The following is a 15,026-nucleotide window of genomic DNA, read 5'->3' on the forward strand; positions in this document are numbered from 1 at the left end:
GTTGGAGTATGAGGTATCCGGATACATGTTAAAGTAGGGCAAAGTCTGCATAGGTTCCGTAATGGGAAACCTGTTGCAATTTTGAGGATATAACAATCAGCATCAACAAAGGAGAGTCAGTGGATGTAGTTTACTTGGTTTTTCAGAGGGTATTTGACAAGGTGCTGCACATGAGGCTACTTAATGAGATAAGGGCTGGTTGATTTTCAGGAAAGATGCTACCATGGAGAGTTTACAAAACTCTAGTTAGTCTGTAATTAACTCTGGTGGCCCCATCAGAGGAAAGACATCGAGGCTTTGCGAAGGATACAGTCGGCGCTAACCAGGATGCCTCCTGGATTAGAGAGAATGCACTATACTGAGAGTTTTGACAAACTGGGGTTGTTTTCTCTGGAGTGGGAAAGGCTAAGAGTAGATCTGCTGAATTTTATACAATTTATGAGAGACATGGATCTACCAGACAGACAGTATTTTCCCCACGGTTGAAATGTCAAATAACAGAGGGCACATTTTAAAGGTGAGATGGGGGTAATTCCAAAGGACATGTGAGGTGCAGGGTTTTTTTTTTACACAGACTGCTGGTGTGGGGTGGTGATAGAGGCAGATTCATTGGGAACCTTTAAGAGATGTTAAGATAGGCAAGGTTACGGTGTGGAAAAAGGTTTCGGGGGATATTTTATTTCTACAAAAAGATGCATGTGTCTGGAAGCACTGCGGAGCGTGGTGATTGAGGCAGATACATTCAAGACATTTAAGGGACTATCAGATAGGCAAAGGGATGGCAGAAAAGACGGGGTTTAGGCTGTGTTGTGTTTAAGACGTGGACAGCGTTTGGGAGCGCGGGGCGGACGGGAAGAAAGCGCGGTAGCGAGAGCGAGGAAAGAGTGGGGGCGGGAACAATGAAAGTGTGAGGGGGACAGGGGCGAGGAAAGCGCGGGATCAGCGTGGGTGCTGTGGGGGTTACGTGATCCTGGGTAGCAAACCTCCCTCCGCCTCAGCTGTGCCTCTGCGAGAAGCTCTGGATCGCTGTGGGTGATGGGGTTCCCGAGCAAACTCAAATCAAGTCCAACACAAATCAAATTACAGCAGTTTATTGATTTCATCATAATAATAGTCATCCGTTAGTCTCATGAGACCATGGATTTGCGCCTTGGAAGGTTTCTTTTCCAGGGTTTTTTGATGGGAGACCAGGCTGCAAGCCGTCCCCTCTCCACGCCACCGATGTTGTCCAAGGGAAGGGAAGGGCACTAGGCCCCGGTGCCACAGAGCAATGTGTTAAGTGCCTTGCTCAAGGACACAAACACGCTGCCTCAGCTGAGGCTCGAAACAGTGACCTTCAGGTTACTAGTCTGATGCCTTGCCCACTAGGCCACGCGCCAACACACATGACAAATGTAAATGTAAATTAAACAACGTGTAACCTGCTAACTTGCGGAAATAAATAAGCTGTTCCTGATTCACTCAAGAGTCACACACAATTAACTGACCAGTAACAACGAGTAACAGATGGAATAATCAGTCCCGTTTCTCACCATCACTCCGCTTCAGGAAACCGATGATTATAAAATCACATCTCAGGACAGTGTCCGAGATCGCTGCAGTTCTAGGGTCGCTACCAAGGTATTTATCAATTTAACATCATTACGTCGGCCGGACTTCTAAATGTATTGTCCTCAGCATAGTGAGCAAAAGTGTTCTCTCTCAGGATAATCCCATCCCAGACACTGGTGTCCCAGACTGAGCCCCGCCTCTTCTATCGGTGTATTTCCCCAAGGCCTCACTTAAATGAACTCTCGGACCGGGACATCCAGCAGAAATAGCGCCGCTGGGCACAAAGCGGAATTACATGCCTGCGGTAACATCTCCAACATCAGAGAGTGCTTCGTTGGAAACGTGACCCGTTAGAACCATTGGGAATTAAACCTGAAGCATTGTCGTTAAAGGGGATGGTGAGGAATCGACCAAAATGTCCCCATCCCTTGGGTGGGGTTGTTCACTCATTCAGATGTTCACAAGTTCACTGTCAGTCCAGGTCTGAGTTCCTGCAGAGACTTCAGTTCCATCTCCCCAGTCTCACTGAAGTGATTTCTCCACAGCCTGAAACAGAGGGAAGAATACAGGGAAATAACCAAATGATACAACAGTGACTCTAACAGCGGGCTGGGGTTAATATTTCAACAACGCTGACAAACAAATATCACCGGTGAACCCGCGGATCCACTGATATTTTATCACACTGAGCATTAACAAGAATACTCACTCAATATAGGCCAGACTTGGGACGGTCAGTATTAGGCGACGGATAGCAGGGACAGATCGGTCCGTAAGCGAGTTTAATCTCAGGTCCAGCTCCGTCAGTGATTGGTTTCCACTGAGAGCCGAGACAAGATCCTCGGCACCAGAATCCGTGAGACCAACTTTCCACAGCCTGGAGATGAGAGAGAGTGAGGGTGAAGGACACAGAGAGACAGGAGACGATACAAATCCCTGGTGCTTATCTGTAACACAATTACTGATCATATCAATGTCAAATGTCAGACTCGCAGTGACTGTAAACACAAACTCCCACAGTCTAGTACTTACCACAGTTTCTGTATTTTACACTCCGGGTTTCCAAGAGCCTCAGCCATCAGTTTCACTCCTGAATCTCCCAGTTTATTAGTACTCAGGTTCAGCTCTGTAAGTGTACAGTTTGCACTGAGAGTGGAGGCGAGATCCTCGGCACCAGAACCTGTGAGGCCAACATCGTTCAGCCTGGGGTTGAGAGAGAGTGAGAGTGAAGGACACACAGACAGGAGACATCGGAAATCCCCAGTGTTTATCAGTAACACAATTACTGATCAGCTTGATGTTCAATTTCTGACACCCAGTAACTGTAAACACAATCTCCAACAGTCTGGTACTTACCGCAGTTTCTGTATTTTACACTCCGGGTTCCTCAGAGCCGTAGACACCAGTTTCACTCCTGAATCTCCCAGGTCATTACCCGCAAGTCTAAACGCAAAGAGAAAAACTAATGAACAAAGAGATTGAAACCGTGGGTATGAGGGAATATCTTTCATTCGGATATTTCTGGAAACATGAAACGCTTCAGTATATCATTGATTGGGATTCCCACTACTGTCAAATTTCACTACTGAATGTCAGTAATTTACTGTCAATGTGACTCTGTAATTTCCCATATTCTGTCTCCTTCCCCAACAGTTACAATAGTGTTGCTGATATGAGAATCTCGGAAGGGCCAGGGTTGAAGGGTGAGAGATCGTCCCTCTGAGAGGAAGAATTGTGGGTGGGAAAATCTCCATGGGAGATGCGCGCAGAGACCCGCACCACAGGAAAAGTGCTGGGAAAAATGATCCCCACAGGAGGAAGGGGAACGAGGAACAGGGATCCCCATAGGGTGATGGGGAACGAGGAAGAGTAATCCCGAGAGGATGAAGGGAGATGGGGAAGAGAGATCCCACAGGATGAAGGAGGTGGGGAACAGTGATTCTACACAGCAGTAATGGGAATGGGGAAGAGAGACTCGAGAGGAGAAAGCGGAATGCGGAAGAGAGATTCCTATTGGAGGGATGGGGATGGGCAAGAGAGAACCCCGCAGGACGAAGGGAAATAGCAAGGGAGAACCCGACAGAGGAAAGGGGATGGGGAAGTGATCCCCACAGGAGGAAGGGAAAGAGCAAGGGAGAACCTGACAGAGGAAGGGGGATGGGGAAGTGATCCCCACAGGAGGAAGGGAATGAGCAAGGGAGAACCCGACAGAGGAAAGGGGATGGGGAAGTGATCCCGACAGGAAGAAGGAGTTAGGGAATAATGATCCCACTGGAGGAACGAGATGGGGAAGACAGATCCAAAAGAACGAATGGGGAGAGGGAATTGAGATCCCACCGGAGGAAGGGGATTCGAGAAGAGTTCCACAAGGGTAATGGGGGTGGAGATTAGAGATATCACAAGGGGAGGAGGACGGGGAAGAGAGCTGACAACAGGAAGTGGATGGGGAAGAGAGAGCCCCACAGAAGGAAGAGAGAAGTGGAAGAGAGACCACACACGGAGGAAAGGGGGTGGGGAAGAGAGATCCCATAGGGGGAAGGAGAAGAGAAAACCCACAGCAGGAATGGGGATGAGGAAGAGAGATACCACAGGGGAACGGGGGTGGGAAGAGAAGCCCCCATGGGGGAAATGGGGTGGGAAAGTGAGACCCGACAGAAGGATAGGAAGAAATGAATGCACAGGAGGAATGGACTTATGCAGAGAGGTCGAACGGTGGGAATAGAAGTGTGCACAGAGATACCACAGGAGTATAGTGTTGAGAAAAGATGCTCCCACAAGAGGAGCTGATGCGGAAGTAGTTCCTCGGTAGAGATTGGTCTAAACTGAGGTCCACAATCAGGAGAACAGATGCCCACTTGGTGACTGGGTAGCGGTGATCGAGAAAAGTCACACAGGTGGGGTGATGGAGATAGTCTCTCACAGGGAAGGTCAGAGGAGGACAAACTCACAGCAGCATTTCTAAAGCTCTCACTGGGAAAGACAGCTCACACTCTCTTGTCAGTGGGAAGTTCCTACACACCCGCTTACAGTTTGTGTCGGTCTAGTTGTCATTAACACTGAGAAGGAACAATGTAAATGGACGTGTCACAGGGAGCGAGAAACACTGCCAATCCTGTGATTTACTACAATTAAACGAATGACTGTTGTTCATGATCTGATGGAGTCTCCAAATCCCATCAGAAAGAACCACAGAACCCTTCTGTCCCTGTGGAATTACTGACCGGTCCCCTGGTCATTTGTCACAATTTTTCGCAATCTTATTTACTCCGATTTTACCCAATTTCCTTCGCATTCAAACAACACAATGGAACAATTTCAGATTTCAGAGTGAGACAGAAATCTGGTTACCTCAACTCCTGGCACTTGTGTAGCCCCGGTCCCAGCCGCTGTATTCCTTCAAACTGAATGCGGCAGTTCCAAAAATCAAGGTGTTTTATTGTATCACAGAATCCGATGACATGAGACAGGACCCCGCAGTCAATCGGGGACAGTCGCATTTCACTGAATGGAAGTTTTTTCACAGATCCCAGTGCGGCCTGAGCTAGTCCAGTATTCTGAGACTCAAACAGGTAGTGAAATGTGTTCAGGAGGTTCCTTGTATCATCTGCACCAGCAGAGATCTTTATCTGGAGTTTAACCGCCTCCTTCACCCAGTCAATCACCCGGCAGGTTGTTTGATGAGGAAATGGACCCAGAAACTCCTCCAGGCCCCGAGCTGTCATTGGGTTAGAGAGTCCAGCAACAAAACGGAGAAATACCTCAAATCGCCCATCTGTGGTATTGTGGGCTCCAGTGAGGAATTTCAGGATATCCCCGGGATGTGGATTCAGGAATTGTGCGACTGCAGCTACAAACTCTTGGATGGTGAGGTGCGGAAATGTGTACACCACGCTCCGGGCAGAATCCTCTCTCTCCAAAAGCTCCATCAGGAACCCGGACAGGAACTGGGAAGGCTGCAGATTGTAGTTGATCAAATCTCCATCTGTAAACACAATCTTCTTATCGGACACCCCTCTGAAGGCCATCTGACCAACCCTGTGAAACACATCACGGGGGTTCTCAATCTCACGGCCGTGGTTTCTCAGGATGTTGTAAATATAGTAGGAATATAGTTGGGTGATGGTCTTGGGCACTCGCTGTGGGTCCCTGGCTCTTTGTGTGAAGAAGGGGCCCAGTGCCAGTGCGAGGATCCAACAGTAGGAGGGGTTGTAGCTCATGGTGTACAGGATCTCGTTCTCCTTCAAATGTTTGAAAACAGCTGCCACCACCGTCTGATCTTCAAAATACCTGAAGAAATATTTCTTCCGTTCCTCACCAGAAAATCCCAGGATTTCAGCCCGGATACTGATCTCAGCCTTTTCCAATAAATGTAACGCAGTGGGGCGGGTGGTCACCAGCACTGAACATCCTGGGAGCAGCTTGCCCTGGATTAAACTGCACACAATATCAAACACCTTGCACTTGAATTCCGGATCTGTGCATGTGGACCAAGGTTCTGTGCCTCTCCGACTGTCAGCAAAATCGGTTCTGTCATTGAGTTCATCCAAACCATCGAATATAAACAGCAATCCCGCTGGGTTTTTCCAGACCTCTCTCAGGATATTCGCAAAGTAAGGATACTGATCCAGAATGAGTTCTGTCAGGTTTATTCTGTGGTTAATAGAGTTTAAATCCCGGAATTTGAAACTGAAGACAAACTGGAACTGTTGGTATATTTTCCCCGTGGCCCAGTCATAAACAATCTTTTGTACCATTGTTGTTTTCCCGATCCCTGGGTCTCCGGCCACTGCTGCCGAACTCCCAGATTCAGAGTTACACCGGGAAAAGGTGCTCTGGAACAACTGATCCGTCCGGATTTTCTCCAGCTCTCTGCAGAATTGCTGTTCTCTCCACTCCTCGTGGTCTCTGTTTCTTGCCAGCAGCTCATGTTCCACCAGTGTCCGATCTCGAACAGTAGAAATGACCGTGAGCTCAGCGTATCGATCAACCAGCTGGAAAACCTTCACCTTCTCCCTCATCAGGATCGTGTTCACTCTCAGTGTTTCAGTTTGTGCCCGCAGAGTCTCCTTGTGTTTCTGTTGAACATCTTCCATGGGAACAGACAGTGGACAAGCTGTTAGATGCCTCAACTCAGAACTCAGTATTTAAGCACACACGAGTTAGCTCACAGCTATTGCATTAATTGGATTCATCAATGGATGTTCGTACAGTAGAATAAATTTGATTAACAGACCCCTGACTGGCCAGAGAGGCCTGGTCTAGATAAATATCAGATTATCACATTTCCACATTAATTGTGTTGTGAAGGTGAGTATTTACCTCGTAGTTTACTGACCCCGACTGTCCCGTACTGGACAACATCTCACTACAGCCACAGTTATTATTGTTCCTCTGGAAGAAACGTTTATTCCCCAGTGCTGATATGGTGCGTGGGGAGATGGAGTAAAGGGTAGCGAGCATTCTGTCAAAGGAGAATCACAGCTCCCCCTCCCACCATCACTGATTCAACGTACAAAGTGTATTTGTTGATCAGCATGTGCACTGTGATCAACAAAGTGTAATCCAAAGATCAAGGGTGATTGGGGGAGAAAATGTCAATGTCTTGTTCAGGAGATTGAGACAGTCAGCATTTTGACACATCCCTCCCGCCCCAATCCATCATCACAGACGCTGCTCAGCTCACTGAGTTCTTCCAGAAAATGGTTTGAGACGGCGGATCTGCAGTGTCGTGTCTCTGAAAGAGTATGTGTTGTAAATACTCAACAGATTCAAGTTTCAAGATACGCAATTGTAAAGGAGAAGGAAATAATTATTATTCCGGATCTGATGCAGCACAGAAACTCAGATAAAGAACGCAATGAAAAACACAATAAATATAAATGCGCTCGATACAGGAGTCACTCTGAACTCAGGTGGTTTTGACAGACAATTTTAAAAACCGTGCTGGTGTTGGGGAGGGGGTTGTTAGTTGTGGAGGGGTGGCTTAGTCATTGGAGGTGTTGATCAGTCTTACTGCTTGAGGAAAGTAACTGACTTTAAGTCTGGTGGTCCTGCTGTGGATGCTACGTAGCTTCCTCCCTCATGGGAGAGGGGCGAACAGCTCACAGGCAGGATAGGTGGGATCCTTCCTGAAGCCCCTGTCCCTTTACCGGAGCCTTTCTGTATATACGTCCCCGATGGAAGGTAGGCTGGGGATGCCGGTGATGCGTTGGACAGTTTTGACTACCGGTTGTGGAGCCTTCCAGTCCGCCACAGTTATGCAATATGCTCGTCTGCCCTCTGCAGCACAGCTGTAGAAGGACGGGAGTGCAGATGTGAGTACAGGTCAGACAACGTCTATGGAAAGGGGAGAAAGGGGAGATGCTACTGGTCTGTGATGTTAAATACAAGTTTGAAAACCATGCCGATTACAGGTCGGGTGCTGCAGAAGAGAGCAGAGACCGAGGAATTTCGGTAGCAGGTGGTTCAGGATTTCAGCTGTCACAGGACCTGCATAGAACACAGAACAGCACAGGAATAGGCCCTTCAGCCCACAGCGTTGGTGCCAGCATGATGCCACATTAAACTGCGATGTTTGAACATTCTCCTCATTTCGATAACAGTCTGCACTATTATTCCTTTTACCAAAATGCATTGTCATACATTTTCCAACACAGTATTCCATCTGCCACATTTTGCCCATTCTTCTAATTTGTCAAAGTCTTGCTGCAATCGCATTGCTTCCTCAGCACTAACTACCCCTTCACCTATCTTAGTATCATCAACAAAGTTTGCCATAAAGCCATCAATTCCATTATCTAAATCATTGACAAACAATGTGAAAAGTAGCGGTCCCAATACTGATCCCTGAGGAAGACCACCAGTCACCGGCAGCAAAACAAAAAAGGTTCATTTTATTCCCACTTCTTGCTTCCTGCCTGCCATCCATTTTACTATCCATGCCAGTAACATTCCTGTAACGCTATCGGATTTTATATTATTAAGCAACCTTAATATCATGTAATGCAACACATCAAACACCTTCTGAAAATCCAAGTAAATGACATCCACTGCCTCTCCTGAGTCCACCTTATTTGGAATTTACTCAAAGAACTCTAGCAAATTCGTAAAGCACGATTTCCCTTCATATAAACTATACTGACTTTGACATTTTATCATTAGGCTCCAAATACCTCGAAACCTGAACATTAATAATTGAATTGAATTGAATTGACTTTATTTCTTACATCCTTCACATACATGAGGAGTAAAAATCTTTACATTACGTCTGCATCTGAATGTGCAATGTGCAATCATTGTAATTTAAAATAATGTATAGACTCCAACAGTTTCCCAATCACTTAGGTTAGGCTAACTGGCCTATAATTTCACAAACAAGAGGAAATCTGCAGACGCTGGAAATCCAAGCAACACACACAAAATGCCGGAGGAATTCAGCAGGCCAGGCAGCATCTGTGGAACAGTTGACGTTTCGGGCCGAGACCCTTCGGCAAGACCAGAGACAAAAAGCTGAGGAGTAGATTTGGAAGGTGGGGGTGGGTGGAGGAGAGAGATACATACCAGGCGATAGGTGAAACGTGGAGGGGAAGGGATGACACAAAGAGCTAGGAAGTTGATTCTTGACAGACAGACGACCCTGGAAGAAAGAAAAGGTTCGGGGGGGTGCACCAGAGGGAGGTGAGAAGTACGAGTGCATGGGGAACGGTGAAGGGGGAGAGCAACCTTTACTGGAAGTTTGAGAAATCGATATTCATGCCATCAGGTTGGATGTTACTCAAACGGAACACAAGGTGTTGTTCCTCCAACCTGAGTGTGGCCTTATCCCGACATTGAAGGAGACCTTGGACTGACGTATCGGGACAGGAATGGGAAGTGGGAATAAAATGGGTGGCCACAGGGAGATCCCGCTTGTTCTGGCGGACAGAGCATAGATGCTCGGTGAAACGGTCTTTCAATCTACGTGGGGTCTCACCGAAATACAAGAGGCCACACCGAGATCAACTACGCCTCCCTCTGGTGCTCTCTCCAGCCCCTTTCTCCTTTCTTCCATGGCCTTCGGACTCCTTCACTAACCAACTTCCTAGCTCTTTGCTCATCCCTCCCCCTCCAAGTTTCATATATCGCCTGGCGGTTCTCTCTCCCCTCCCACCCCACCCTCCACCTTTCAAACCAACTCCTCAGCGTTTTTTTTTCCTCCAGTCCCACCGGATGTTCTCGGCCCGAAATGTTGACTGTACTTTCTCCATCGATGCTGCCTGGTCTGCTGAGTCTCTCCATCATTTTCTGTGTGTTCCCCGATAATTTCAATTCTTTTGCCTTCATCCCTTCTTTATGCTTTTTATGTTTTTTGTTGCCTTTTATTAGATTTTCAAAGCTTCCCAATCAACTAACTTCCCACTCACTTTTGCTACATTACATTGCGTTTCCTTTTCTTTTATGCAGTACCTAGTTGCCTCCTAAGGGTTCAATTAGATTAATCTCCCTGATAAGATCTGGTCTCACAGTGTGACAGGACCCTGCCAGGGGTATGTGCGGTCTCACAGTGTGTCAGGACCAGCGTGTAGAGGAGGTTTACAAAGATGTTGCCTGGATTGGAGGGCATACCTGATGAGAATAGGTTAAGTGAACTTGTGATAGACCAACAGAGGATGAGAGCTGACCTTATAGAGTTGTACGAGATGATGAGAGGCATCGATCATGTGGATAACCAGATACTCTTTCCCAGGGCTGAAATGGCTAACACAAGGAGGCATAGTTTTAAGGTGCTTAGAATTAGTTACAAGGAAGAGGTCAGGGGTAGGTTTTTCCACACAGATTGGTGGGTGCATGGAATACACTGAGAGCGACAGTTGCAGACGCAGATATAATAGGGTATTTTAAGAGACTCTTAGATAGTACATGGAGCTTAGAAAAACAGAGGGCTATGCGGTAGGGAAGTTCTTGGCAGTTTCTAGAGTAGGTTATATGGTCGGCACAACTTTGTGGGCCAAAGGGCCTGTAATGTGCTGTAGATTTCTATGTTTTTTTGTTGATCGTTGTTAAAAAGGTCTACTGTGATTCAGTGTTGTAAAACAATAAAACATGAAAACTGCCAAGAGAGTGAATACTATTTATAGGCACTTTACGTACCTTCCAAACTCATAACGCCATCTACGGGTAGCAAGCTCGTCAACTGTAGATATTTTTTCAATTCACCCATATTTACCCATTAATTAATCTTCCCCCATCCTTGGGAACTGTCTATCAGCACTGTGGAAGTACTGTACATTGACAAAAAAAGGTGTTTAAAAAGTGCTCAAGGACAAATAGAGTATACATGCTTTCCATAACTTAATTACATGAATCTGCAACACTAGTCTCATTCATGTTTTTTTTTAAATTAGGACTGATATAAACTTTCAATTTTTGATCACTTTCTACCATTGGCTGTTTGATCAATATAATTATGAAACAATCACATTACCATTTCATAAATGTAATTGAAACACTGCAGTCAAAGATCAAAAGTGAAAAGGGGATCAAATTAAAATTAATTATTGTGTGTCAGGGTGCTGAGAAAAATTAGTTGTGTTTTATAGTCAGGTCCATTCACATTAGAATCGCCTTCCACATGAGAAAGGTATTGATAACTTCATTATCACATTTTGATAGTATTGACTCAGATATAGTTGTATCTATGAAAATCAATCGTAATTGATTTGGAAAACAAATGTAACTTAGTACCTCAGATTCTGTGTTCAGACTTCTCCAGCCAAGTGATAAGTTCATAATATTCTGTATTATGGTTACATGGGGCTTAGAAAAATAGAGGGCGATGGGTAACCATAGGTAATTTCTAAAGTAAGGACATGTTCAGCTTAGCATTGTGGGCCGAAGGGCCTGTATTGTGCTGAAAGTTTTCTATGTATCTATGACTCTGTCAGAGGTGTGTGGGGTCTCACAGTGTGTCAGGACCCTGTCAGGCGTATGTGGGGTCTCCGTTGAATGTATTCGGCTGCGATAGCGAGGGCAGGAAAACATCGATTGTGGACATATTTACTTTAGAGAATGTGACAATGGTAGAAATGAAGTTGTTCAATAATCAGGAAGTGTATCTGTTTCATATTCAGAAATGGGTGTGGGAATTTCACTGTCATGTCTGTTCCCTCGGCAAGCAACATGAGGAATAGTAACCACATAGCCATATAACAATTACAGCACGGAAACAAATCATCTCGGCCCTTCTAGTCCGTGCCGAATGCTTCCTGTCATCTAGTCCCACGGAACTGCACTCAGTCCAAAACCATCCATTCCTTTCCCGTACATATACCTATCCAATTTTCTTATTTTTATATGATAATTTAAACCTGCCTCTACCACTTTTACTGGGTGCTCGTTCCACACAGTTACTACTTTCTGAGTAAAGAAGTTCCCCCTCGTGTTACCCCTAAACTTTTGCCCGCTAACTCTCAACTCATGTCCTCTTGTTTGAGTCTCCCCGACTCCCAATGGAAAAAGCCTATCCACGTCAACTCTATCCATCCGCCTCATACATTTAAATACCTCTATCAATTACCCCTCAACTTTCTACGCTCCAAAGAATAAAGACCTAACTTGTTCAACCTTTCTCTGTAACTTAGGTGCTGAAACCCAGGTAACATTCTAGTAAATCTCTTCTGTACTCTCTCTATTTTGTTGACATCTTTCCTATAATTCGGTGACCAGAACTGTAAACAATACTCCAATTTTGGCCTCACCAATGCCTTATACAATTTTAACATTACATCCCAACTCCTATACTCAATGTTCTGATTTATAAAGGCCAGCATACCAAAAGTTTTCTTCACATCCCTATCCACATTACATTCCACCTTCAGGGATCTATGCACCATTATTCCTAGATCGGTCTGTTCTACTGCATTCCCCAACGCCCTACTATTTACCATGTATGTCCTATTTTGATTAGTCCTACCAAAATTTAGCACCTCACACTTATCAGCATTAAACTCCATCTGCCATCGCTCAGCCTACTCTTCTAACTGGCCTAAATTTTGTCGCAAGCTTTGAAAACCTACTTCATTATCCACAATGCCACCTATCTTAGTATCATCTGCATACTTTCTAATCCAATTTACCACCCCATCATCCAGATCATTAATGTATATGACAAACAACATTGGACCCAGTACAGATCCCTGAGGCACACCACAAGTCACCGGCCTCCAACCTGGCAAACAGTTATCCACCAATACTCTCTGGCATCTCCCATCCAGCCACTGTTGAATCCATTTTACTACTACAATATTAATACCAAACGACTGAAACATCCCAACTAACCTTACGTGTGGAAGCTTGTCAAAGGTCTTACTGGTCCATATAGACAACATCCACTGCTTTACACTCGTCAACTTTCCTAGTAACCTCTTCGAAACATTTAATAAGATTTGTCAAACATGACCGTCCACGCACAAATCCATGTTGACTGTTTCGAATCAGACCCTGTCTATCCAGATAATTATATGTCCCACCTCTAGGAATACTTTCCATTAATTTACCCACTACTGACTTCAAACTTACAGCCGATAATTGCTAGGTTTACGCTTAGAACCCTTTTTAAACAATGGAATCACCTGAGCAATACGCCAATCCTCGGGCACCATCCCCGTTTCTAATGACATTTGAAATATTTCTGTCAGAGCCCCGACTATTTCTACACTAACTTCACTCAACGTCTTAAGGAATAACCTGTCAGGATCCAGAGACTTATCCACTTTTACATTCTTTAAAAGCGCCAGTACTTCTTCTTTAATCATCATAGTTTCCATAACTACCTTAATTGTTTCCCTTACCTTACACACGTCAATAACCTTCTCCTTAGTGAATACCGAAGAAAAGAAATTGTTCAAAATCTCCACCATCTCTTTCGGCTCCACACATAGTTGTTCACTCTGATTCTCTAAGGGACCAATTTTATCCCTCACTATCCTTTTGCTATTAATATAACTGTAGAAACGATTTGGATTTAATTTCACCTTATTTGCCACAGCAACCTTATATCTTCTTTTCGCTTTTCTAATTTCTTTCTTAAGATTAATTTCACATTCTTTATATTCATCTAGCACTCATTTACTCTATGCTGCCTATACTTATTGTAGATCTCTCTCTTTTTCCGAACCAAGTTTCCAATATCACTTGCAAACCATGGCTCTCTCAAACTTTTAGCCCTTCCTTTCAACCTAACAGGAATATAAAGGTTCTGTACCCTCAAAATTACACCTTTAAATGACCTCCATATTTCTATTACATCCTTCCCATAAAATAAATTATCCCAATCCACTCCTTCTGAATCCTGTCGCATCTCCTCAAAGTTAGCCATTCTCCAATAAAAAATCACAACCCTGGGTCCAGTCCAATCTTTCTTCATAATTGTATTAAAACTAAAAGCATTGTAATCACTGGACCCAATGTGCTCCCCAACACATACCTCCGTCACCTGACATATCTCATTCCCCGACAAGAGATCCAACTCTGCCCCTTCTCTAGTTTGTACCTCTATGTTTTTCTGCAAAAGGCAAACTATTCTGCACATATTTTACAAACTCCAAACCATCCAGCCCTTTTACAGTATGGGCTTCCCTACTTATGTGTGGAAAATTAAAATCTTCCACAATCACAACCTTGTGCTTACTACAAATATCTTCTATCTTCAAGCAAATTTGCTCCTGCAATTATCGCTCCCCATTAGGTGATCTATAATACACACCCTATAAGTGTTACTACACCTTCCCTATTCCTCAATTCCACCCAGACTCCCTAGATGAACCGTCTAATCTATCCTGCCAAAGCACCGCTGTAATATTTTCTCTGACAAGCAATGCAACACCGCTCCCCTTGCCCCTCAGGTTCTGTCACACCTGAAGCAAAGGAATCCAGGAATAATTAGTTGCCAATCACACTCCTCCTGCAACCATGTTTCACTAAGAGCTACAACATCCTATTTCCAAGTATCAAGTGTCCAAGTATCATTTCCTCTAAGCTCATCCACCTTTCTTACAATGCTCCCAGCATTAAAATAATGCATTTAGGAAATTCTCCACCTCTTACTCTCTATTTATCCCTAAAGGTGCAAACAACTTTACTATCTTCTTTTTCTTCCTTCTCCCCTACATCTTCGGTCTGAGCGCTCTCCTTCTCTATCATCTGCCTATCCTCCCTCACACGCTGTCTACAAGCTTTCGCTATTTGTGAACTAACCTCCTCTCTCCTAGTCTCTTCAATTTGATTCTCACACCCCCGCCCCCAGCTATTCTAGTTTGAAGTCTCCCCAGTAGCTTTAACAAATCTCCCCGCCAGGATATTGGTTCCCTTAGGATACAAGTGCAACCTGACCTTTTTGTACAAGGTCACACCTGCCCCAGAAGAGTTCCCAATGATCCAGAAATTTGAATCCCTGCCCCTTGCTCCAATCCCTCAGCCACGCAATTATCCTCCACCTC

General features: G+C 44.9%; 1 protein-coding gene across 1 annotated transcript in view; it reads right to left on the reverse strand.

Annotated features, from left to right (window-relative positions):
* Positions 1 to 1,075: 1,075 nt before the first annotated feature.
* LOC140721548 (NACHT, LRR and PYD domains-containing protein 3-like) overlaps positions 1,076 to 15,026 on the reverse strand; it is a 29,772-nt gene continuing 15,821 nt past the window's right edge. Inside the window, exons 7-11 of the mRNA XM_073036372.1 lie at positions 4,900 to 6,637; positions 2,908 to 2,994; positions 2,584 to 2,754; positions 2,261 to 2,428; positions 1,076 to 2,097 (exon numbers count right to left, since the gene is read on the reverse strand). Coding sequence (XP_072892473.1) covers positions 2,010 to 2,097; positions 2,261 to 2,428; positions 2,584 to 2,754; positions 2,908 to 2,994; positions 4,900 to 6,637 — 2,252 coding nt within the window. The 3' untranslated portion in view covers positions 1,076 to 2,009. The remainder of the gene's footprint in view (positions 2,098 to 2,260; positions 2,429 to 2,583; positions 2,755 to 2,907; positions 2,995 to 4,899; positions 6,638 to 15,026) is intronic.

Source organism: Hemitrygon akajei, unplaced genomic scaffold (genome assembly GCF_048418815.1).
Source record: "Hemitrygon akajei unplaced genomic scaffold, sHemAka1.3 Scf000057, whole genome shotgun sequence".
Taxonomy (NCBI): Eukaryota; Metazoa; Chordata; class Chondrichthyes; order Myliobatiformes; family Dasyatidae; genus Hemitrygon; species Hemitrygon akajei.